The 27326-nt window shown below is 41.1% G+C and overlaps 1 protein-coding gene across 2 annotated transcripts in view; it reads left to right on the top strand.

Annotated features, from left to right (window-relative positions):
- LOC129702689 (X-linked retinitis pigmentosa GTPase regulator-like) overlaps window positions 1–27326 on the top strand; it is a 76470-nt gene that overhangs the window by 44485 nt on the left and 4659 nt on the right. Inside the window, exons 13-16 of one of the 2 annotated variants that reach the window (XM_055644595.1) lie at window positions 1044–1109; window positions 21080–21253; window positions 24244–24292; window positions 26456–26904. In XM_055644595.1, coding sequence (XP_055500570.1) covers window positions 1044–1109; window positions 21080–21253; window positions 24244–24292; window positions 26456–26904 — 738 coding nt within the window. The remainder of the gene's footprint in view (window positions 1–1043; window positions 1110–21079; window positions 21254–24243; window positions 24293–26455; window positions 26905–27326) is intronic. The other variant, XM_055644596.1, reaches the window with a different exon arrangement.

Genomic DNA, 27326 nt, shown 5'->3' with positions numbered 1-27326 from the left:
ATGTACTAGGAATTCATTTCTTGAAGGTTGAGAGAGAGAGAGAGGGGTAATTTATAAATTTGTCTTGAACCTTGGTTTCATCATAATTGAATTATAATGTGTAATTCTGCTGATATAACTTGAAGAAAATGCAGCCAACTTAAAATAGGCACAAAATGTTGGAGTAACTCAGCGGGACAGGCAGCATCTCTGGAGAGAAGGAATGGGCGTGTTTTGGATCGAGACCCTTCTTCAGATCAGAACCAACTTGCGAGATTTGATATGTTTAGTGAACACGATAAATGGGGATGTATGTGGTTTCCCTGAAAAAAGCAGAGACTAGGAGGACACCTACTAATTTTTAAAACAATGAAGGGGTTTGGCTGTATGAAGTTGGGTGTTCTATAATGGTGAAGATTGGTAAATGATGTTGGTCTTCTGAATACTTAGTGTGTAGACTGGATGTACAGCACTGGAATGATTTATCGGTTGCCCCAATCTTTTGGTTGCATTGACGTGTATGAAACGGTGCAGTGACCCTTGTTGTCAAACTTGGGTTTCAACATCAATGGAAGTAACTAGAGATTTAATTTTTAGATTGACTAGTCTATATTGAGGCGTGTACATTATTCTACTCATTTGAGGAAATATTCTGAGCCATTTTCTGTTCTGGAATATCATGTAGACTATTCTTCAGGCATTTGAACAATTTTAAAATGATTGATATTGTATAATATATTGCTGTTTGTATAATATAGGATTGCTATTCTATGCTATATTGCTATTGTATTGCACATCAACACCATTGGATATGTGCCTGGAAATGCAGGGAAGGGAGGGATGTGGATTATGTGCAGGCAGATAAGAGTGTAATATAAGTGCAGGAGATAAGAGTTGGCTTGGCATCATGTTCAGCAAATACATTGCAGGCCAAAGGGCCTGTTCCTGTGCTATTATGTTCTATGTATGTACAGTGAGTATTATTTTGTTGGTATTTTTAATTGAATTTATTACCAGATAACATTACAGTAGATATTAACTTCATTAATTGTTTTACTTCCTAGACTCATACAGTCATGGTGAATCCTAATGACAAAACCCTGACCTTATCACCTGTTCTTAAGGAACAGGTAAGTGCAAATTTGATTTTCTTTGAAAACAATTTATAATAAATTGAATTGTTCAATGTAACATTCAGAAACTAGAGCTCCAAGACTGGGGCTTGATATTTAGCATCCCACACAAAATAACTATAAAAAAAATGATGCATTTCCATTTATCCTTTGGGGTCTAAATAACATACCAGTGTCACTTAGGGTTGAATGCAATGCTTGCTCATGATGGTCAGGGTAGATGATGTGAAAACTCACTGGTTCTGAAGAGGAATAATTTTCACGACGTCTTTTTTTCCCCCTTGTTGCCATTTTTCAGTAAGCTGTGGGGAAAATACTATTGTCTTTGTCTCAAATCATTGCAGTATAATTTTATTTATTCAAGCTGACATATTTTAATCCTATTCTTTACAAGGCCATAGCTCCCTGACTACTTTATCTCTAATCTCTAAAATTGTCACCTTTATCTCCGATGTATTGACTATTTATCCCAAGCAATTATTGTTTTCACCAGGATCTGTAGCTTTCCTTTCTTTAATTATCTCTATTTATAATGTGATCCTATATATTTGATTTGCTTTCTTCTGTTCTGTTTCTGTTTTATTATTTTGTCACCACATAACCTGTGTGGACATTACATTTATCTTTTACTTTTAATAACCCTCCTTTTTTCCTTTTCATTCATTGCTTTTCATTTGGAATAGAAGAAAGGTAAAATCTCTGGTAAGGGTGGACAAAGAAAGATTAATGACAGTGAGAAGCGGGAAGTTAGAGAGCCCATAAAAGTTCCATGGCTGATACAGTCTTCAGGACTAAATCTGCACTCAAGTATGCTTGAAGGAATGGCAGATGGAAACCATGCCAAACGTAATATCAAAGATATTAGCAATAAGAAAAAAACAAGTGGCAAGGAAAATATAATAACCAAAAAGAGATTGCCAATGACAACAAATGACAAGCACATATATGACTGTAGTATTATAAATGAAAGCCAAAAAAATGCTATAAATATTTCAGAACCAATTGAAGAAACAGTTATGCAGGAAGAAACAGAAGAATTAAAATATTATAGGAATACCAAAGAAGAAAACAATGGTGTTAGAATAAGTGGTGATAGTCACGCGAGCAATAGAGTTAAAATAGCCAATAGAAGTAAGAGTGTGAAAGGCCATAAGTCAATGAAGTGGAAAGAGGAATTCAATAAAGAAGAGAAACAAGAGGAACAAATTAAGCCCACGTTTGAGTCCTTTGAAGGAAAGGCACGGGGTGATTTAGTCAGAAAAGGTAATGTAGAGTCAAGAAAAACACATAAATCACATAAAACCATTCTGAAAGTTGTCAATAAAAGTACTGAAAAGAACTTTATAAATTATGCAATATTAAAAGAAGGCAAAGGTACAGAAGAAGAAAGAAGACAAGAAATTGAAGAGCAGAAAACTTCGAAAGGTGAAGAGGATACCAAAGGATGTACAGAAGTAGACGGGAAAAGTGGTAAATGCAATGAGGGACAACCCGATGAGAGTGTAGCTGGTGGTAAAACTATAAGAGAGGAAGTGGCTCAAGAAACTGGAGATGTTGATGCAGAGGAAATTTATGAACAAGAAAATGTAACTGATCAAAACGAAAGAGGAGGAGGAGTGAACAGAATAGCAGCGAGGAAAGAAATTGAAAGACAGTGTGAAGCTGACAGTGATGAAGAAAATGAGAATAGAGAGGAACCAGAAGAAGGCAAGAGTACAGAAGCAAAGGGCAATGTGGAAGGAAAGGCAGGAAGAAATAGAGTTTATGAAAGTGGCTTGGAGACCGATGGAGATGAGGGAAGTGCTGGGATGAACAAAGAGGGAATGCATAGCCGGGTAGATGAAAAGACGAAAGAAGATGAAAAAAGAGTAGAAGGGAAGGAAAAAGGTGAGAGCAGTGATGACGAAGAGGAAAATGAAAGCAGGAAAGCTGATGAAGTGGAAAGAGAACGAAAGGGCCGGGAAAAAGAGGAAATTGAGCAATTGGAAGATGAAGAGGAAGAAGATCATAGTGGGGAAGACGAGGAGGAAAGTGAAACCAGGGCAGAGGAGGAGGGAGGTAAAAGCACAGAAGATGAGAGTGGGGAAGATAAAGAGGAGGAAAGTAGGAGGAGGAAGAATAATGGAAATAGAGACACAAGCTGGAACAAGTCCAATGAAAGCACTAGAAATGCAAAACGTGCAAGGGAAAGAAATAAAGAGGAAGAGGAGGAAGCAGGTGAGGGAGGGGAAGAGGAGGAGGAAGAAGGGGAGGAAGAGGAGGAGGAGGTGGGTAAGAACAGTAAGGAAGAGAAAGATGAGAGTGGGGAAGGGGAGGAGGAAGATGATGAGAGTGAGGACGAGGAGGAGGAAGGTAAGAGCAGAGAGAAGGAAGAGAAAGATGAGAGTGGGGAAGATGAGGAAGGGGAGAGCGAGGAAGGTGGTGAGAGTGGGGAAGAGGAGGAGGAGGAAGGTGAGAGCGAGGAAGAGGAGGAGGAAGAAGATGAGAGCGGGGATGAGGAGGAGGAAGGTAAGAGCAGAGAGAAGGATGAGAAAGATGAGAGTGAGGGAGAGGGGAAAGGCATGAGTAGAGAAGAGGAGGAAGCTGAATTCAGGGAAGATGAGGAGGAATGTGAGAGTGGGCAAGAAGAGGATGAGAGATGTGAGAGGGGGGAAGATGAGAATGAGGAAGAGGATAGTGGAGAAGAGTGGGAAGAGGAAGATAAGAGAGGAAAAACAGTGTATAATGAGGGGAGAAATAAACAGGATGAGGAGGAGGAAAGTGAGGGGGAAGGTGAGGAGGAGCGGGAAGATGAGGAGGAGGGGGAAGGAGAGGAGGAGGAGGAGGAGGGGGAAAGTGAGGAGGAGGAAGGTGATGAGGAGGAATGTGATGAGGGGGAATGAGGAGGGGAGGAAGGATGGAGGAGGGAAGGTGAGGTGAGAAGGGAGGAAGAAGGTGAGGAGGAGGGAAGGTGAGGGGGAGGAAGGTGATGAGGGGGAAAGTGAGGAGGAGGGGGATGAGGGGTGAGGAGGGGGAGGGTGAGGGGGAGGGGGAAGGTGAGGAGGAGGGGGGGAGGAAGGTGAGGGGAAGGAAGGTGAGGAGGAGGGGGAAGGTGAGGGGAAGGAAGGGAGGGAGGAGGAAGGAGGAGGAGGGGGAGGGTGAAGGTGAGGAGGAGGAAGATGAGGAGGAGGAGGAGGAAGGTGAGGAGGAGGAGGAGGGGGAGGGGGAAGGTGAGGGGGAGGAAGGTGAGGAGGAGGGGAAGGTGAGGAGGAGGAAGATGAGGAGGAGGAGGAGGAAGGTGAGGAGGGGGAGGAGGGGGAGGGGGAAGGTGAGGGGGAGGAAGATGAGGAGGAGGAGGAGGAGGAGGAAGGGTGAGGGGGAGGAAGGTGAGGAGGGGGAGGGGGAAGGTGAGGAGGAGGAAGGTGAGGAGGAGGAGGAGGGGGAGGGGGAAGGTGAAGGTGAGGAAGGTGAAAAGGGGGAAGATGATGAGGGGGAGGAAGGTGAAGGTGGGGAAGAGGAGGGCACGGAAGGGGACAACCAAAGGGGGAAATATAAACTTGAAAGCAACAGAAGAAAATTGGCAGATAAGGAGGAAAGAGAAAGTTTAGAAGAATCTGATAGAGATCATTTTGAAGTTAAGAAGAGTAGGGGAGGGAGATGTAGAGATAAAGGAAATTGGGTTGATGATAATGACGGGAATCCGAAAACAAAACCTAAAAGAGAAAAGTTTGCTTTGAAAGAACCCGCAGATGGAACACAAAAATTGAATGAAAAGGCAGGCACACGGAATGAGAAAGCTAACTCCAAGCAGTTTTGGAATAATGTGCTACCTCATTATTTAACGCTGAAATAAGAATTGATAGCAAACCTATTATTAGCAAGTTACAAAGTTCACAAGCTAATTGATGTCCATGGGATTGTGTACAGAGCAAAATTAGGGTAAACGTGCCTTTCTGTTCTGCTTCTCATTCAAAGTCTGTTCTTTTTGCATTTTTTCCCCTATGCATTTCATACATTAACTTATGTGATTTGTGAACCAATTTTTTTTAAAATTACTTAATGATCTGTCCTTTTTAAGTTTCTATTGTATCATTTTGCACATCACACAATTTCCTATTATAATTTATTTGGTCTAGGACAAACAGTTGGAATAAATGACATTTTTTTTAACTGAAAGATAATCAAGGAAATAAGATCAAATTAATGGCCAGTATTACACCACAATTAATTTCTGCTTTCCATTAATATGATAACCTTTAAAACCAGATTTTCTTCTGTTTCTGTCAATTTCCTCTGGAGTGGGATAAGTTAAAATGATCCCCAAATGCATAAATATGTTGGGTCAAGGGAGTTGCAAAAAGGTCAGAGGATGAAATGGTTTAGAAACCTCTAAAGGAAATTAAGAAACACAAAGAACTGAAGATACTAGTTTATTTAAAAAAAAACCCCACAAACATCTGGAATAATACAGAAATTCAGGCAGCATCCCCGGAGAACATATAGTGTATGGTGATTGTAAAGGGGCTGGCCCACTTATGCGACCTAATTGGTGAGTTTAGAAGAGTTTGAAAAAATGACATGTCGAAGACCTCCTTCGACTATGTTGAAGACCAGCTTCGACTAGCTACGACTAACTTCGGGAAAATTGGACACCGAATAGTGGAGAGTGAAGACAAACTCCTTCGATCTCCTTCGACCTCCCTTCGACTATGATGAAGACTATCTACGACTACCCTCGACTACCTTCGACTACCCTCGATTACCTATGACTAACATGCCGACCTACTACGACCTACTACGACTAAACCTACGAGTAAAAAAAGTATCCATTTTTCCCATGGCGACCTTTTTTTACTCGCGGGCATTGTTTAACATATTGAAAAAAACGCCTCGAGCTAGCTGAGGCCTCAAGTACGTGGAGACCACTCTCGAGCATGAAGTAGAGTTACGAAGACCTCCTACGACCTCGTGTCGACCATGCTGCGAGTATCAGTCGAGGGCAAACACGCCAGAACTCGCGGATTAGGTCGCCCAAGTGGGACAGGCCCTTAAGTCAGGCAGCATCTCTGGAGGATATAGTGTGACTGCCTGACCCACTGCCTGCCTCATTGGGTCAGGCAGTCAGTCCTTCAGAGATGGCAATGAATTCGACAGATTCACCATCCTCTAGCTAAAGAAACTCCTCTTCATCTCCATTCTAAGAATTGAGTTACAGGTGAAGTTGCCAGAACCAAAGCATTGATCAAATACACTCCATTTGAGACTATAATCTGGTTCACATGGAGCAGGTTGCAAGCTTGTTTGTGGTATTTGTAGTTCAAAATATCATGCACTTTCAACACCCATATCTGTAAATATCACTATACAGTTAACAAGAAGCATTGTTTATTTGTATCTGACACATTTGGAACTATTGCCACATTTACTAACTGATCTGTAAAAATATATTTATATTTTCATATTTTTGTACACTAAACAAATTAAGTTTTGAAACAAGATTGAAAATTGTATTTTGTATAGAATGAATTATAGTAAAAAATAGAAATTTCTTACAATTCCGATTTGGTGGGTTGTGTTTTGAGATGTATTTCATTACAGTTCTTGCTCAAGTAGGATTTACAAACTTCTTTATAGTTTCCTATAAATATGATCAACCTTCCTATTCCTACATATTAGGCTTATTAAGAAATTAATGTTATTAAAAAATCAAAATGATATATAATTATCTGTCACATTTTGCCTATGATGCCACTGGGTTGATGCAATTGGTGTGAATCTCACACTTCCAACTACTTGGTAATACAATACTACAGTTATTTGCTCGGTTGCTAGGAAAGAATCTGGGGTTGCTGAAGTTAACTATAGTATGTCATAATTTTCTTGTATGACCTGTTCACAATTGGACCCTGTAAACACAGACCAGGGTCCACACACCACAATGCAGATATCATTGAATGGTCTGAAAAGAGCCCCAACCCGAAATGTCACTTATCCATGAGCTCCAGGGATGCTGCCTGACCCCCTGAGTTACTCCAGCATTTTATGTCTTTTTTTCTATTGAATGGGACCAACCGGTTAATGCACCTGCTGGAAGTCCTTCCAGTTCTGCCAACTTTGCCTGCAGTATGTAGAGTACTGGTATGTGCCAGGTTCTGACCTGATCTTGTGTGTGTAGGAAGGTATTGCAGATGCTGAAGATAGATACAAAAAGCTGGAGTAACTCAGCAAGTCAGGCAGCATCTCTAGAGAAAAGGAATAGGTGACGTTTTGGGTCGAGACCCTTCTTCAGGCAATAATGCTGGAATTAAACAATTGGTGTAACAACAAGTACTCACCAATTTACGTCAGAATCACCATCCCCATCTCCGGCCCGAATGGCGGTGCAGGCTCGAAGGGCCGAATGGCCTACTCCTGCACCTAATATCTATGTTTCTATGTTTCTATGAAATAACTCACTGACACTGAAGAAAGATCTCGACCCAAAATGTTGCCTGTCCATATTCTCCAGTGATGCTGCCTGACTCACTGAGCCACTCCAGCACTTTGTGTCCATCACTGAGAGTATTAAATGTCTCAGAGCAGTGGCTGCGCCTGGGGCAATTTCTGTGGCACGCGGCCTTCTGTGTAAGTACTGTCGCCATTTCCTGCTTGGTTCTGATGTAAACGTGAGTGATCGTATAGTGTTGCATAAATTACAAACTGCCTTGATTGCACTAGGGACTGAGTACATAATTATTTCCATTAGTGCGAGTTTACGTAAGTCGCCTTTTGCGTAAGTCTGGTAGTACATGTACTGGTGATTTGAAAATATATTTCTGAACAACTACAGTTTGCTGCTACTTATCATAGGGATGTGCTTTGCTAGGATTTGCATTATCAGATGCTAAATTTATAAACCGACAGGAAAGATTGAATAAATACTTTGGTCTTCCAGTGAAAACAATGCGATTAAGCCATAAAGCTTTCCTTGGCAGCTGCAATAGAAGAATTAACTGTACACTGTTTGAATGCCAAAATAAAATTATCTGACGATATAATGGGATATTGTTTGTTTCATGCAGCTGATCCTTGACACGTGACATTTGTTGTATTTGTCAGTAAGTGAAGTCCTGTGGTTTCATCATGTCAAATTGGCAGCACTTCTATTGTCGTACTGAAATGGCTTGAAACATTAGGTTTATTTCGGTTTATGTCAATGCATTCATTTTTCAATGGCTGTTGTATTTTTCAAAGTGCTTAAATCCTATTCCAGGAAGAAAGAAATGCTCTGTGTCAAGTCACTTCATGTTATATTGTTAGATGATTCTGCGTGGCAACTCGAGGAACTTGGTGGTGAAATGAAATTTCAGCAGGGGCCCAGAATAGGGAGGTTTTTGAATCAGCTGCATGTTATACATACCATTTAAATTTCCTTTATGTTTTGAAATCTGTTTAGGCTGCACTTTACCTAATTTGAAAAAGATTTCTTGCAGTGAAATCTTGTATCTTAAAACTCTAGATTTCTTAGATTATTAATTGCCTTCACTGTTTCTGACCTTACTTTGAAAACTTCTATTCATGTTTTTATACTTACTCGCTTGTCACTTGAATTCTGCTCATAGGTTCAAAGATTAATTTCTTTAATTCATAAGAGCATATAACAGTACAGCATAGGAACGGGTCCTTCTGTCCACAATGTCTGTACCGAGCATGATGTCAAGTTACATGCATCTCCCCTGCTACATGTGATCCACATCCCTCCATTCTCTGCATATTTATGTGCCTAAAAGCCTCTTAAATGCATCTAATGTATCTGCCTCCATCACCACCCCCGACAATGTGTTCCAGACACCCAAAACTCTCTGTTTAAAATAAATCTTGCCCTGCACTTCTTGTTTAAAATGTGACCCTCTTACCTTAAAACTGTGCCCTTTATTCCTTGACATTTCCACCATGGGGAAACATATTTTGACTGTCTACCCTATGTATACCTCTCATAATTTTATATACAGGTGCACAACCTTTTATCCGAAAGCCTTGGGACCAGACACTTTTCGTAATTCAGAATTTTTCGGCTTTCGGAATGGAAGATTTTTAGCGTAGATTTTAACGGCTGGCTCAGTGGTAGTGCTCGGCTCATATCCGCAAGATCGCGAGTTTGCGCCTAGATCCCGGCAGTTACTCGATCGCGAGTTTGAGTCTTCAATGTAGTTTTTTCTTGCAGAATAGGAGAGAATAGGGAGGGTTAGGCTGGGATCATTCTCTGCGAGATGATCTTAGTGCGGGAGACAAGTGTAGGAGAGGTGTACTGACTGTGTGGGCAGAACTTTGGAAGTGATTGCCCACCATTCTCAAAAGCCGCTGTGTCTCCCTGTCCCTCCAACTCCAGAGGAATCCGCTCTCCGATGGGCCGCTACGGCGACAAATGGCAGTTCGCCCACAGCCCGAGCTGCGCCACCCCAAGAACAAGACGTACCTTGCACACCATCAGCTTCTGCCCCTACGGGGAGCGTGTTCCTCTGGAGTTGGAGCGGGGCTGGGCTGGAGTTGCTGATCTGGGATCTCCGTGCTTGCAGTGGGCCTGGAGGTCGGTGTCCCGATGAGGGGGCGCAGCTCAGGCTGTGGGCGAACTGCCACTTGTCGCCGTAGCGGCGCATCGGGGAGCGGCTTCTGGTGGTCCTGACGTCTCTCAGCTCCGGTCCAGGGGGGTGGCCGGAGACGTCAGGACCAACAGGAACCCGCTCCCCGATGGGCTGCTACAGCGACAAGTGGCAGTTCGCCCACAGCCCGAGCTGTGCCCCCTCATCCGCAACCCGGGTTCTTCTGGAGTTGGAGCGGGGCTGGGCTAGAGTTGCTGCTGGCTGTGAGTCTCTGGGATCTCCGTGCTTGCAGTCGGTGTCCCGTTGGTCCTGACGTCTCCGGCCACCCCCCTGGACTGGAGCTGAGACTGGGAACTGTACCGCCCTCGCCCCCTCCCTCTGCAACTGCAAACAACCCCACAGTTCCCAGTCTCAGCTCCTGTACAGGGGGGTAGCCGGAGACGTCACAGCCCGAACTACGCCCCCTCATCCGCAACCCCAAGACCAAGACGTACCTTGCACACCATCAGCTTCTGTCCCTACGGGGAGCGTGTTCCTCTGGAGTTGGAACGGGGCTGGGCTGGCTGTGGGTCTCTGGGATCTCCGTGCTTGCAGTGGGCCTGGGGGTCGGTGTCCCGTTGGTCCTGACGTCTCCGGTGACTGGCACTGACCTGCTGGCATCGCCGACGTGAAGACAGTGCAAAGCCCCCGCGCCGGTGCAATGGGCGGGGAGCTGGAGAGGGGAGGGAAGGGGTCACACACATGGCCGGGAAGCAGAACGGTGTAGGTGGGGTGAAACTGAAGGGAGCGACAATCTGCTGCTGCCTGCCCGCTGAGTTAAAAAGTTCCCATGCAAGACTCACGATACACTGTGTATCGTGAGGCTACCGTGGGAACTTTTTAACTCAGCGGGCAGGCAGCAGCAGATTGTCAATTATTAACTCTCCCGCGCAATATACCCTCACCTTCTTTTTTATGAATGGGGATTTAGTTCCCCTTTCTTCGAGGACCGACCGGAGGTTCCGCTGTCACCTCTGCGGGCCGCCCTCGGTGAACGTCTTCAAGGACCTTTCTTCAAGGACCGAAAAAATGTCCGCTATTCGGAGCTTTTCGTTATTTGGAACTTCGGATAAAAGGTTGTGCACCTGTACTTCCATTAGGTCTCCTTTCAACCTCCAACACAGCAAGAAAATTCAATTTTATCCAGCAGGTTTAGATTTATTATCGACATGTGTTCTGAGACACAGTAAAAATCTTTGTTTTGCATGCTATCTAATCAAAATCAGGTAAAACTATCTATTAAGTCAAACTCAAATACAATAGTTTAGTTTATTGTCCCGTGTACCAAGGTACAATGAAAATCTTTTTGTTGCATGCTATCTAGCCAGCAGAAAGACTATACAAGTAGAGTGAAGAAAAAGATACAGAGTGCAGATATAATTCTTAGCATTATATCGTAACAGTTCCAGAGTCCAATGTCCACAATGAATACCCTCTAATTCAGAAGCTGCAAACAGAAGAACTTATACACCAGGGTGTTGTAAACCCATGGACCGTACATGTGTTGATTCATCGCCTACTAATTTCGTACTGTCGGAATTAGTCGAAGAAGAGTTGATTCATCGTCTACTAATTTCGGAAACAAATGAGAACTGAAGACTTAACAAATCCTTAATGATGAAAAAAGAAATTATACAGTGGATGACCAATTAGGATGATCTACTACAGTGGTTACAAGAAATTGGGAGAGAACATCTTTAATCTAATTCACAGCACAATTCTGTTGCAATGCATATCTGATTCTACACCAAGCCCATGGATAGACGTGTCTAGTGAAACTTCTGGAGAACCTCATCCGCATAGTAGAAACCAATTTAACATTACTTTAAATAATGGAGGTTAAGTGCTGGGTTTGCATTCATCTTCATTCTCCTTTATATGTGAGATCATGGAATTAGAACTTGCAGTCAACAAATTAGAAATGATGCACATTAAGCATGGTGCTTTGCTTTTAATAATGTAAGTATTAGTGGAAGCCTTTTGACAAAATGTAATTCTCAGTGCTATTTGAAAAAAAATAAACCAGTGTAGAAAATGATCTGAATTTTTCGGTCGCCTTTTAAACCATGGTCACGAAAGATTGCTGCAAAACACCATAAACAATGACTTGCATCCACTTCCCTCTCATTGTAGTAATAAACACGCACCTATTCAGAATTGACAGATTCATGGGATTTATAGCTTTTTCATGGTCTGGAGCTAATATGGGTTTTTGGTTTTAGCAGATATATCTCAAGAACAATGCAATTTTTTGCCACAAGATTGCTCTGCAGTTTACTGCAGAGTATTGAGTATAGAAGTTGGGAAGTCATGTTACAGCAACATAAGATGCTGGTGAGGCCACATTTGGAGTATTGTGTTCAATTTTGATCACCATGTTATAGCAAAGATGTTGTAAAGCTGAATCAATGGAAGGAAGAACGGAAGCTAAGTCCTTGCCCATTTCCAATCTGTAAAGAACTGGTGGGCATGATCTCAGTAGAAAGAGTTAGTCACTTCAGAAGTGAGGAGGATATTTTTTTCATATAGGGCCATGGAAAGCAAATCATTATGTAATTCAACTCTGAGAAATGCTTATACGGTACAGAATTGAGGTTTTAGGTTTAGAGAGGAAAGTGGATCTAGGATTAGAAAGGAAAATAGAACCAGTTACTGTAGATCAGCCACAATCTTAGTGAATGGTAGAGCAGGCTCAAGGAGTGAGATGACCTATCCTGACTACCATTTTTTATTGTCTGAAGGGTTTTCATGGTATTAACTATTTTTCAACAATGAAATTTGAACCTATTCATCTTTGTCAGTCAGCATGTGCAGCAATTTGTCAACCCCAAGGAGAATAAAGAAAGCATAGCTGATCTGTGTTGAATAATTTAATGCCATGATGGATGTTACAAAAATGATTCTTCACCAATTTGTGGCAGGAATTAGGTTTTCTCGTTCATGAATGATGGTTGAAAACACTGGTCTTTATTTGTCACAGCTGCCAGTGTGGTAATTTGCTAAAATTAAATTTTGAATAGACTATTTTGTTTCTCCACTGAAAACTATTTCTATGTTGAATTGAAATGTTTGGGATAACATAGTTGGTCAGGAGAAAATGTCTACATTAAAATTAAGAAAAACATTACCCATATGATAATATTTCTTTTTCACTTTTTCACTCTTATTGACTAAAAACAATCTGTAAATGCTGGAAGCACTAAGGAAATTGGGTAGCATCTGTGGAGAGAGAAACAAAACTAATGTAGACACAAGGTTTCACAAAAAAGCTGGAGAAACTCAGCGGGTGCAGCAGCATCTATGGAGCGAAGGAAATAGGCAACGTTTCGGGCCGAAACCCTTCTTCAGACGTAGACACAATACTGGTTTACAAAAAAAGGCACATGGTGCTCGAGTAACTCAGTGGGTCAGGCAACATCTCTGGAGAACATGGATATGTGACTTGTTGGGTTGGGGGAGGAATAGTTGGATACAGGCGATGGATTTTCTTTTGAAAAGCAGATGGTTGGACAAAGGCCAGAGATGATATGATTAAAGGTGTGAAATAAGGGTGTAAGAGGAAGGAAGAAAGGTGGACGGGGAGGGGAGTAATGGCTACCAGTCCAGGAGGGGCACAGGGAAGATAGAGGGGGAGGGAAAAGAGAGGGAGTGGTGATGTTGTTTGTAAGTTATCTAAAATTGGAGAATTCAGCGTTCATATAGTTAGGTTGTAAACTACCCAATTAATGTTTTGGTCAGAGACCCTTCATCAGACCAACACTGACAAGGGGACACCAATGTGAAACATCAACTATTTTGGTTTTTGCACAGATATCTGGTTGTGTTTTCTTTCAGATTTCCAGCATTTACAATTTTTTCCTTATTGAGTTCTTGTGTTTTTCTGAAATATATAACCATCCCAGGAGCTAGTTCTGATGCAGTTTCAGAACCATCGTTATATGTGCCAGGACAATTCCCAGTGCACCTATAGGATGTAATAGCACCAGAGGAGAGGGCAAGCACAAACAAATTAATGATTTCTTATTGGGAAGTAGGAGATTAAATAAACAGGGAAATAAGCAGCTGTCATTTTCGCAAGATTGAACGCAGTCTGTCCTTATTTGGAAGAGGGATTTTCCATTGATGTTTCCAAGTTGCCAAAAGGAAAGTTCTCATGCATCACAATAGGCTTGGTAGTACGTGTTATTTAATGGCATTCACAGATGGTTCATAGTGGATATATGTTACCATAGTGAAGTATAGATGACAATATTGGCACAGGATCTGCAATGAGACTAACAATGAAACTATCAGTATTCACTATTAGTGAGTAGAGGAAATCTGAGAAGAAATTCTGGCACATGCACAGGTAAAGTTAAATGTAGAAAAACAGAAATTGCTGTCAGCGCTTCCCTGCGTTGGTGCTACCTACTCCAGTGTATTTAACACTACATTGTGTTAAATGAATCTTAAAGTATTAGTGCTTAATAACTCTTTCCTTCTCACATCTTCCCAAAGAAAAGTATTTGTACATTTCTGGTCGGATTCAGGTTTTTTCAAAATATCATAACTTGAAGTTAAAGAGATTACTTTAGTTTACTACAGTTTATTTATTAGGTTTTGGCTTCTACCTTTATTATCCCATTCTTAAATATTCTCAGTAAAATGTTAATAAGTCAATTTCAAACTGAAGCTTTTTACTTCCTGGCACAGAGGGAGGACATTTGACCCATTGAGTCCAATGGCTGTTTGTGGATCTGATCAGTCCTATTTCCCTATTTTATTCCTGTAGCCCTGCCAGTTTGTGGGAATCAACAAATATTCCAGTGTCCCTGGTGACTGTAACAATGGGAAGTGTCCAGCTGCAGGTCCTGACTGACCAAATGAAAGAGCTGACATACCCAGGAAGATCTGTGATGTTGAGAGCAACATAGATAGGAGTTTAAGCGAGTTGGACACACCTAAAAAGCCAGGATATAGTAGCTGAGTGACCAGGGGCGGAAATCGCTATCAAAACATGGGGGGGGATGCAATCTCTTGGCGGCCGTGCGCGCGCACGCACACACACACACACACACACACGCGCGCGCGACTTCCGAGGCTTCGGCCGCGGGATCTTCCATCGCCCGGCGGGGGCTTCAACATCGGGAGCCTCGATCGCCACGACGCAACAATTTGACCGCGGGGCAATGGACGATCCGCGCCGAGCCGGGCGATGAAAGGCCCCGCAAACGGGCCAATTCAAGCTTCGCTCTATGATCTTTTCTCCACCAGAATGTCTCCCTCCTCCAACCATCGCGCTCTATCCTCAGTCCCTCACACCTACTTCCGCCTCTGACTGACACTTCCCTCCTCCAATCATCGCGCTGAATCATCATGTGTGTCCCCCCCCCCCCCACCCCACCGCCTGCTGACCGACATCTCACTCGTCCATTCGGCGCCCTCGATCATCAGTCCCACCCCCATTGTCGCAGAATGCAGAGATTTTTAATAGATTTTTTTTTCACCGGATTTAAAAATCCGAATACAGAACATGGGGGGGATTATCCCCCACCCCTCAAAACATGGAGGGGACTTGCGTCCCCTGTGCCCCCCCCGGGATTTCCGCCCATGTGAGTGACTTCTAGGAAAGCTAAAGGAAATAGATAGATAGTGCAGGAATATCCTGCGCCCATTCCCCTCAAAACCAGTGAGTGTGGGGAAAATGAGGATAGGGCAATGACTGGAGGAACACCACCTCATATTTCACTAGAGCAATTTACAACCTAGTGGTATAAAGGTTAATTTATCTAATTTCAGCTAATTCCTGCATTCCCACCCCCATTGCCTAGACCGCCGCAGTTCGCTTACCAAACAAAGATGGGGGTTGAGGACGCCATTATCCATCTGCTCCATCATTCCTATGCTCACCTGGATAAGCCGGGAAGCATTGTGAGTTATGTCTTTTTTTACTTCTCCAGTGCTTTTAACACCATCCGGCCTGCACTGCTAGCGAGCAAACTCTCCCTGTTCACCATCTACATCTCGGACTTCAGATATAACTCGGACTCCTGCCACCTGGAGATGTTTTCAGATGATTCTGCAATTGTGGGCTGGATCAGTGATGGGAGGGAAGCTGAATACAGAGGTGTAGTCAACGATTTTGTTGAATGGTGTGGGCTGAATCACCTGCAGCTCAACACTGACAAGACTAACGAGTTAATGGTGGACTTTAGGAGGGGAGGAACACCTCTGCCCCTCGTCTCCATCAATTGTGTGGATGTGCAGTTTACCAGGGAGTAGAAATTCCTTGGAGTGTACCTGGACAGTAAACTGGACTAGTCCAGGAACGCTGAGGCCCTACACAAGATGGGACAGAGCCGGCTGTACTTTTTGAGAAGGCTCCGCTCCTTCAACATCTGCAGTAAGTAGCCGCCATTCCCCCACCTCTAGTTTCAGTCTGAAGAAGGGTTTCAACCTGAAATGTCACCTATTCTTTTTCTCCGGAGCTGCTGCCTGATCCTCTGAGTTATTCCAGCACTTTGTGTCTACAGTATCTTTCAAATGAATGTATATCTGAAGATTTGGTGCCGGGGCAAAGATTCAGATTTTTGGATCACTGGGATCTCTTCTGGGGCAGAAGTGATCCAGAGGAAAGGTTTTGTGGGATATGGGCAAAATTCGGGTGGATGGAACTAGTGTAGTCGGGGTACCTTGGTCGGCATGGTGAGATTGGGTGAAAGGCCTGTTTCCGTGCTCTATGACTATGACAGTGACTCATACTAGGACAGGTTGCACCTGAACTGGATGGTGACCAATATTCTGGCAGGCACATTTTTTTAGTGCTGTGGACTTGTTTACTTTTGATCGGCAGTGGGTGGAGTCCAAAGCAGTAATGAGGCAGAGTTGCAAGGCAGGAAATTGATAGAGAGCTCGACAAGGTAGACAAGGCAGCTTCGGACTTAATTCCTTGGGACATAGGAGATTGGGAAGCACTTTTATAGTGGTGTATAAAATCATGAGGGGCATAGATAGGTGTCTATTTTTCAACGGGTTGGGTAATCAAGAGCTAGGGGGCATAGATTTAAGGTGAGAAGTGAGAGGGGAAAATGTAATAACAATCTGACAGGCCACTTATTCACACAGAGGGTGATGGGTATATGGGTTGAGCTGCCAGAGGAATATTAAAGATATTTACAACTATATTTCCAAGACATTTGGAAATAGAATATGGGCAGTAGATTTGCTGCCTTACAGCGCCAGAGACCTAGGTTCGATCCTGACTATGGGTGCTGTCTGTATGGAGTTTGTATGTTCTCCTTGTGACTGTGTGGGTTTTGTCTGGGTGCTCTGGTTTCATCCCATACTCCAAAGATGTACAGGTTTGTAGATTGGGTTGGCTTTGGTAAAAAAATTGTAAATTGTTCCTAGTGTGTAGGATAGTGTTGGTGTTAGATAATGGTGATTGCTGGTCAGCACAGATTTGGTGGGCTGAAGGGCCTATTTCTGCACTGTATCTCTCAAGTCTAAAAGGTTTATAGGGTTAATGGTCAAATCTGGGCAAATAAGACTAAATTAGATGGGCATCTTGTTCGTCATGGAGTAGCTATGAGGAAAAGCCTGTTTCTGTACTCTGAGATATCGTGGTTCTGATTTTTTATTTCTGCACATTATACTGTATGCAGTATAACCTCACTAGAAATAAAAATCATTAGCATTAACGGTGTTGTAATCATGTGTATTAGTTTGATCTCAGACTTGAAAAGGATTTTAACAGATTAGTGAACTTTAGTCTAATTAGCTTTGGATATTTAAAAGTTACAAGGCTATTATTCAAAAGTTTAAAATAGAGCTAACCTATCTTAAAGGAGTTATTGTGTAGATTTTACTTATTAATCTTGGCATTCCACATGCAAAACCCACTGAAGAAGCAGACCATTATTAAACTGTGAACTTTAATGGAAATAGGCCAGTTTCCCCACTGAGAACCTCTTGTAAGGTTGATTTTCCAGCCAGCTTAGCAGCTTCTGTCAGAAAATGTGGCTCAGCTGACCATGCACGAGCAAGATCAGAAAGGTGTTGCCTGAGGTGATGCAGTAGCTTTGAGAACTAGGGTTCCTGTCAGCTAATTGTGAATACTGTAATAGTTTAATCTACCAAAATGAAATAAAAATCCTTCTTTGGAAGTAAATACTTACCTGAACTATGCCAGTGAATTAATTCTTAGGTTATGGACCAAAATACAATTATCTAGGAAAGGCCCCCCTCTTTAACGCATTTCTTTAGCAGAACAAAATGTGCACAAAAGGATCTGCAGATGCTGATATTCGGTGCCCTCCATAATGTTTAGGACAAAGACCCATCATTTATTTATTTGCCTCTGTACTCCGCAATTTGAGATTTGTAATAGAAAAAAATCACATGTGGTTAAAGTGCACATTGTCAGATTTTAATAGACCATTTTTATACATTTTGGTTTCACCATGTAGAAATTACAGCAGTCCCCCCCATTTCAGGGCACCATAATGTTTGGAACACAGCAATGTCATGTCAATGAAAGTGGTCATATTTAGTACTTTGCTGCATATCCTTTGCATGCAATTACTGCTGAAGTCTACGATTCATGGACATCACCAGTTACTGGGTGTCTTCTCTGGTGATGCTCTGCCAGGCCTGTATTGCAGCCATCTTTAGCTTATGCTTGTTTTGGGGGCTAGTCCCCTTCAGTTTTCTCTTTGGTAAATAAAAGGCATGCTCAATTCAGTTCAGATTGGGTGATTGATTTGGCCACTCAAGAATTTACCATTTTTTAGCTTTGAAAAACTCCTTTGTTGCTTTATCAGTATGTTTGGGATCATTGTCTTGCTGTAGAATGAACCGCCGGCCAATGAGTTTTGAGGCATTTGTTTGAACTTGAGCAGATAGGATGTGTCTATACGCTTCAGAATTCATTATGCTACTACCATCAGTAGTGTATCATCAATGAAGATAAGTGAGCCAGTACCTTCAGCAGCCATACATGCCCAGGCCATAAAACCCCCACCACCATGTTTCACAGATGAGGTGGTATGCATTGGATCTTGGGCAGTTCCTTTTCTGATATAATTTAATCTTCATCTCATCTGTCCACAAGACTTTTATCCAGAACTGTGATTGCTCTTTTATGTACCGCTTGGCAAACTGTAACCCGGCCATCCTATTTGTGCAGCTAACCAGTGTTTTGCATCTTGCAGTGTGGCCTCTGTATTTCTGTTCATGAAATCTTCTGTGGACAATGTCATTGACAAATCCACACCTGACTCCTGAAGAGTGTTTCCGATCTGTCGGACAGGTGTTTGGGGATTTTTCTTTATTATAGAGAGAATTCTTCTGTCATCAGCTGTGGAGGTCTTCCTTGGCCTGCCAGTCCCTTTGCGATTAGTAAGCTCACCAATGCTCTCTTTCTTCTTAATGATGTTCCAAACAGTTGATTTTCGTAAGCCTAAGGTTTGGCTGATGTCATTAACAGTTTTATTGTTTCTCAGTCTCATAATGGCTTCTTTGACTTTCATTAGCACAACTTTTGTTGATAAACAGCAATAAAAGTTTCCAAAGGTGATGGAATGACTGGAGGAAAGACTAGGTGCTGAGATCTCTCTTATACCTGCATTAAGGAAGCAACTAAACACACCTGAGCAATTACAAACACCTGTGAAGCCATGTGTCCCAAACATTATGGTGCCCTGTAGTGGGGGGGAACTATGTATAAACACAGCTGTAATTTCTACATGGTGAAACCAAAATGTGTAAAAGTGGCCTTTATTAAAATCTGACAATGTGCACTTTAACCACATGTGATTTTTTCTATTACAAATCTCAAATTGTGGAGTACAGAGGCAAATAAATAAATGATGGGTCTTTGTTTCAAACATTTTGGAGGGCACTGTATACTAAAGTTAGACACAATATGCTGGAGTAACACAGGGGGTCAGATAGCATCTCTGGAGAAAAAGGGGTGGGTGATGTTTTGGTTCAGAACCCTTCTTCAGAACTTCTTCGTTTGAAGGATGGTCCCGACCCAAAACGTCACCCATCCTTTTTCTCCAGAGATTCTGCCTGACCCTCTGAATTACTCCAGCCACTTTGTGTCTATCCTTAGTAGACAGTTCATTGGGATTCATAAAGAAATGAAGTACTTAATTGGGAATTGTACACTAAATCAAACTGTGGAAATATTAAAATATTACAGATGTGATTTTCCTATTGATATAAATATATTTTAAACCATAATTACAATATTAATAAGTAATTGATTATTTATTAGGTGAATCCGGATAAGTGGAGAAATGGTAAAAAACATTTTTGCAAGGTCTGAAAGGTTTAATTATAGTAGGTATATAAACCAAAAATTGGAGGATTGCATGATTGAAATTACCTGTAAAAGGCACTATTTCTATTCACTATTTCACGATTAAGGCAAGTAAAAACAGTTATGTGCATGGATAATAACTAAGGAGAAATAGAAATAATGCCGAACAGAAGATATTTAATACTCATACTTCATATCTAGTACATAGGGACATTTAATAGACAGGCGGGGCGGCACAAAGGCACAGCGGTAGAGTTGCTGCCTCACAGCGCCTCAGTCCCAGGTTTGATCCTGACTACGGATACTGTCTGTACAGAATTTGTACGTTCTTCCTGTGATGCCATGGGTTTTCTTTGGGTGCTCTGGTTTCTTCCATCGTCCAAAGATATGCAGGTTTGTAGGTTAATTGACCTGTAAATGTTTCCTCCTGTGTAGGATAGTGCTAGTGCATGGGGTGATCGCTTGTTGGCGCGGACCCGGTGGGCCGAAGGGCCTGTTTCTATGCTGTATCTCTAAAGGCTAAAGGCACCAAGGTGAAAGGATACAGAACCTTGTGCACCAGAGCTTCAGTTTATATGGAGTGCCTCAGTGTAGTAGCTTTTAATGCTTAAGAAGGTAGACAAAAATGTTGGAGAAACTCAGCGGGTGAGGCAGCATCTGTGGAGCGAAGGAAATAGACAACATTTCAGGTCGAGACCTTCTTCAGACTTTCAATGTCTTCAGACTTCTTCAAGCTTTTAGGGCTTGGTGAGCATGGATGTGTTCAACACCAAATCATATCATTGTTACTCCAAAGGGATAAATGTATATTCTACAACCATTTTCCATTGAAACTAATGTGAGATATTTCTCTGCACAGCACACAATATTATGATTTAACGTCATAATTGGACATAGCATATAAATTAAATTCATGGTAAAATAAGGCTTTGTTAAAAATATGTTGCATATTAACAAAATATTATTCCTTAAGCAGTTATTCTCAAACATTTAGTGTTACCAAGTAGCGTAGCTTTCCCTTTGAGTGGAAATATAAAGCTAAATTGGTTAATTTTCTTTTGTAGATGGAGGAAATTCAGAATGATGAAAATGAAGAGGTTGTATATGTGGTAAAAGAAAAAAATAATAAAAGTGAGGATGATGAAGAGGAAAGGAATATTCATGAGGTGGATGACAGTGAAGAAACAGCAAGTATAGTACAAGCAGTTGATGAGAAGGAGAATGATGTCAGTGAGCAGGTTAGTTACTTTGTATTAATTGCTTTAATCCCCAACATCTAGTTAGTTTGAGGAAAGTCCAAACAACATAGTGTGTTTGGTTTGTAAATTTGATGCACGTCATTGTTTTAAAAAAAAACACACCAATATTATATTAATTAAGCTGGTGGCTTTGATCAATTTTACATTTCCAAATCATCCAGCCAAACTTTGGGTTATAGGCAATGTTCTCTCTAATTTTTAGTAGTTCCTGTGCGCAGAAATCTTTGCAATTTTTTAATGCTGTTACAAATGTGTGTCCTCACTGAATTCTTGTGCAAATATATGACCTCATGAGCTTTTCGTGCAGCAGTTTTTACTATTTCGTTAAGCCATTCAACTTTAAAGCAACTTGCAGTTCTTTTGCCCGTCACACCCTTTGCATCTTTTAAATTTGACATGGTGAATCAAAATTTCTTTCAATAAAAACTCAATAAGCAAGCTACAGAATATGAAATGGTTCTTCGTAAACTGTACAATAAAGTCAATATGATTATGAGATTTTTATGATTAAGTATAAATTATATACTGTATAATATTGTATAATTATTGATTAATACATTTTAGGTAACATTGTAGTGTCTATGACATACAGACTCTTGAATGCTTTCGTTTTTCAAATGAAACAGTTCTTTATTTTAACACAACAAACAAGTCCTCCCCCCTCCCCTTCTCCCCCCCCTCCTCTCCTCCCCTCTCTCCCCTCTCTCCTCTCCCCCCACCTCTCCCCCCATCTCTCTCCCCCTCTCCTCCACCTCTCCCTCTCTCCTCCTCCTCTCCTCTCTCTCCTCCCTGTCCTCCCCCCCCGCTCTCCCCCCTCCCTCTCCCCTCCCTCCTCTCCTCCCCCCTCGCTCCTTTCCCCCATTCCCTCTCCACCCCTCTCTCCCTTTCTCCCATCCTCTCCCTCCCTCCTCTCCAAGGTCCTGTCCCGTCCATTTACCGCTGGGTTCCTGCCAGCAGCAAAGATTATAGAGCAGAGCAAGATGCGCTACTCTGCGATAAAAGTGTAGTATGACGTGGGTATGACATGACGCCATTTTATTGAGCTGCAATTTACAATAATATTAATAACATTTACAATAATATTAACTAAGTGAAGCGATCGATGCTATATAAAACACTGTTCCCTACAACACTGATTACATCAAAGATGATAGTGCGGATCAATCTTTGGAACGGATACTACAGGAGCATTGCCCGCTGCCTCGGGAGCGCCGACGCTTGAGGCTCTCCCGCCAGCCGCCTTAATCTGGTATCGGGGGGACCGAGAATCAGTCCTGGATCAACTCAGGAGTGGAGGAAGCGTCCTCTTTCCCCAAAGATACTAGAGGAGCCTCTAGTATCTTTGCTTTTCCCTGCGACCTGATGTAAGAGCAGATTGTATAACTGTGGAGTCTGTCCCCACTACCAAAGAAATCGCGTTTGGCATAAACAAATGGCGGCCGTGACGTTCTGTTACGTACTATACGTCAGTCCATTGGATTTAGGAGGAGTGGTCTATCTTGCTCTGCTCTATAATCTTTGGTCAGCAGCGCCGCCATCTTTGAGGAGGGAGGCCGTGGCCCTCCCCCGGGTGTAGTGCAGGGACAGATGCAGCGCCTGTGGGCCGGATGCGGCGCCCGCGGACCGGATTTCTCTGATGCCAGAGCGGGCTGCAGCTGTCCCCGGTGCCGGATAGGGCCGCGGAATTTGAAATTAGTTTGTAGCGGAGAAATTTTATAACGGAGATTTTTTTCCCCCGAATTTCAATATCCGTGGAAATCCTTTTATGCGCACATAAATTTTCTTTGTGCGCTGGTTTCAAAACATGTGTGTACGCGCACACCTTAGAGGGAACACTGGTTATATGAACCTTTATTATATTATTGCAAAAGTCCAATCGGTTGAGGGGAAAACAAAAATCAAGAAACCTCGCCCAGCATTATTGTAAATTAAATGATAATGTTCTATGTATGGTCCAAGCTCTTGCCCACCACCATTTTTTGGTATATCAAGCTCTTTCCTCCATTAATCTTTAACTAATAACTATAAATCCAAAATCCAATTTTCCCTGTAGAAACAAGGAACTGCAGATGCTGGTTTACCAAAAGGGATACAAAGTACTGGAGTAACATAGGGTTAGGCAGCATCTCAAGAGAACATGGATAGGTGACATTTCAGGTCTGGATGAGGGGTTGCGGGCAGATATGGTTGAAGTAGATGTTAGATGGGATTGTTCAGATGGACATCAGGTAATTGGGAAGACAACAGTTTAGTTTAGATAGCGTGAAAACAGGCCCTTCGGCCCATTGAGTCCAGCCCATTGAGTCCGCATTCCCCGTGCATTAACACACTACACACTGCATAATGCACCAGGCAACAACTTTGATGACTGAAGAATTTATACAGTATTTATTTAATAAGAGAGGGTACATGTTGAGCACTGTCTGTTGCCTGGGAATCAATTGAATAGTTCAGCAAAACTGAAGCAACTCTTATTTTGCTCAAATAATACTGGACGTCATGGTTGAATATGCGGTTTGTGCTCAGAAAAATAGGAAATATTTACATGATATATTTCCATTAATCAATTTGCATACCTTAGATGTTTTGAGTATGAATTGTATATCATGTTTTGTATATGGGAATATTGTATACTATGCAAGAAAAATAGGAAATATTTTCATTGATATATTTCCATGAATCAATTTGTTTACCATAGATTTTTTGAGTATGAATTGTATATCATGTTTTGTATATGAGAATTCTTTGGGGCTTTCTTTTTCATGTTAGTTCATAGATAGGTGGAAGTTACCACAAGTTGTAGAAAATTTAGATCTTGGTTTCTTCTTGATTGCACGATTCAATGTTAGGCAGTACAGGACTGATTGTAAATAAATTATTTATCATAACTCGTCTGGTTTTAATTTACTAAGACTGTGTTGGTAAGGATGTCAATTATTTAAAACTTGTCACAACTTGTCTTTTACAAGGTAACATCAATTAATAAAGATCAGTTGGAATCAGAGGAAGATGAACAAGGTGAGCAAAAATATTTTATTGACGTATATTAAAAATGAATTATTTATAACAATGGTAAAACAGATTATAATTTAATCTGTTATTCAACGTTAATCTATGGTTGTAACTCAAGAGACAAGAGTGTTTAATTGTCATTTGTACCAATGGAACAATGAAACTCTTACTTGCTACAGCTTTAAAGGCCCATTACACAACAATGCACAAATAAATGTACAATAATCAGTAGGTAAAATAAATTAATAGGGTAGTTTATTGACACGTTTACCGAGGTACAGTTTGCTGCATGTTATCCAGTCAGTGGAAAGACAATACACAATTACAATCAAGCCATCGACAGTGTACGGATACAGGTTAAAGATAATCTGTTGGACTAGAGGTTTGAAATAGTGGAGAGATTGTAATGAATGATTGCAGATCCACTTCTGGGACCTACACGCAGGCAGCCAGATCATAATAGTGCAAAACCGAAGTATGTAGTGAAACCAAAACAAAATCCATGATAGATCATTGTTGGTGAGATAGAGTGGTTAATATTTGTGCATAGTTCAAGAGCATGATTGTTGATGGGCGAAAGCTGTTCTTGAACCTGGAGGGCATGATTTTCAGGCTCCTGTACTTTCTTCCCAATGGTAGTAGTTGGGTGAAACCGTGGACAGGTGGTGTGGGCCTGATGATATTTGATGCTTTTTGGAGGCAGTGCCTCCTGCAGATTGCCTCGCTGGTGGGGAGGTCCGTACCCATAATGGGAAGAGGCAGAAATATTAAATATAATTGATTACAGCGGTTATCAATATCTCCTTTGTTAGGTCATACAATTTCCAGAATGGTAAACCACGATGTAGTTGGAGCATGCCTTTGTTGTAGACATTTACTTTGTAAAACACTAGAAGTAAATGAAATGTTTATTAAAAAAACTGCAGAGGCTGGAAATCAGAAAGATGGAAAATCTGGTTTACATCCACATTGAATAGGTATATGGATGTTTCCGTATATAAGGATACCAACCTGTGACATGCGTGGCCAAATTTGAAAGTTATTAAATCATAATGAAATACCACAGCATTAAGAATGGGCCTACCTATGATCCTTTTGAGCTAATTTGTGATCAAAATTGACCAACATTTGACCAAAATGTAATACTAAGCTCCCTTACAAAATGTCAGCACCTAACCCACCATGATGCTCGTAGTTCACGCTTCACCCGTAGGGTCATTATAGTGGCGTTGTTTAAACATTTTTTTAAATCGCGACGAGTGCAAAAAAACACCCCTGTTATAGCGCTATAAATAGCATTGACAACGTTACTCAACGGGAGGGACTACAGAATGAGACCGCTAAAATAGGTGAGCAAACAAGATTTTTATTTCATGATTTTAAGTTCTATTCATAGTATTTCAATGGAAAGCTTAAACACAAAATATAAACAATGAAAAAGGTAATAATAAAAATAAAAACAGTTACTCTGTTTGTAAATCACAACGTGACCAAAGGGGCACTGCTACTAAAGTTCTGCTGCAAAAACCTGGGGCATCAGAAAACCGTCTTATCGTGTGATAAATGATAAAAAAAATCATAAGCATAGTCAGAATTTGGCTTATATAGAGTTATTTAATTGCAAAATTAATGTAATCTTTCTGGTATAAATTAGCCTAAGGGTTTGATTAAATCATGCTTGAAAAATGTCACAAAAAAAGGCAAGAAAACACAGAGACATATCTGATATTTTATTTTGTAAAAACAGGTTTATTTATTTATGCTTCATCTCATTTTGGCTATACACCATGATCTATACTACTTAAAATACAGGATATGAAACAATGGGAATATTACATTAAAAAGACAAGAAAATAACCTGCAGGTTTGGAGACCTTCAGTTTCACTGCTGAGTGCTGTATTTACAGAAACACCCATATATGGTATATGTTATATTCCCATCGTCATCTGTACTGGATTTGCTTGGAAGAGGGAGAAGAAGGTGGGTTGCAAGCCTTCTAAACAGATTTGTTGCAGATTGTGACAGGGTTATAAATTTATGTGACATATGACAATAAAATACGCAACACGCAGAATTTAGCTATGGTTGCTAAAGTTATGATGTTTGCTAAAGTCATGATGATGTAATACTAATGAAGAGTATTGATAACTGTTCTTGTATTGATAAAGATTTAAAAAAAAAAGAAAATGTGAAAATATCAGCAGAAAATGAAGATGCTCAAAGATTTGGTGAAAATGAAGACTCGGAAAGTTCAGAGTTGGATGAATGTTCAGAAAGTTTAGAAGAAAATGAAGATTCTGGCAGCTTAGGGGAAAATGAAGATGCAGACAGTGTAGGAGAAATTGAAGACCTACAAAACTCAGGTGAAAAGAGAGACACAGAAAAATCTGGAGCAAATGAGGACACACAAATATCAGGCAAAAATAAGGACACAAAAATATCAGAAGATAATGGGAACTCAAAAATATCAGAAGAAAATGAGGGTGAGGACTCAAAAATATTGGAAAAAAAAGAGGAAATAGATTACGCAAAACAAAATAAAAACCCAAAAGGTTCTGAAGAAATGAAAACATTAAAAGAGAGCAGGTCAAATGATTTATTCATTAGAACTAAAAAAGTAAGTAGCCATACCTTCTCTCTTTCATTTTACTGCTTTTTATATTATTTATAAAACATACATATTAGCAGAAAGCCAACTGATTATAGAACATCTTTAGAAGCAACAGTGGGAAATTGGATTTCTCAAATTCATTCTCATATGCCTTAAAAAGTGTACAAATGTGTACCATTTAAGAATACCAAAATGGGCTGTCAAATGGTAAAAGTATTAATTATTGGATACACGATTTCTGCAGAAATCCTGTAAGATCACTGTATATACAATTCAAAAAAAAGATTGAATGGTACAGGTATATGGATTCAACTGATTATAGCATAAAAACATAATTAAATACCATTTGGAATGCCACTACATATTACATGTGTTCACAAAAATCAGTTTGCATTCTGTAGGCAGATTTTAAATGATAAAATATAACT

Source organism: Leucoraja erinacea, chromosome 13 (genome assembly GCF_028641065.1).
Source record: "Leucoraja erinacea ecotype New England chromosome 13, Leri_hhj_1, whole genome shotgun sequence".
NCBI lineage: Eukaryota > Metazoa > Chordata > Chondrichthyes > Rajiformes > Rajidae > Leucoraja > Leucoraja erinaceus.
This window is presented reverse-complemented; position numbering and strand designations above follow the sequence as displayed.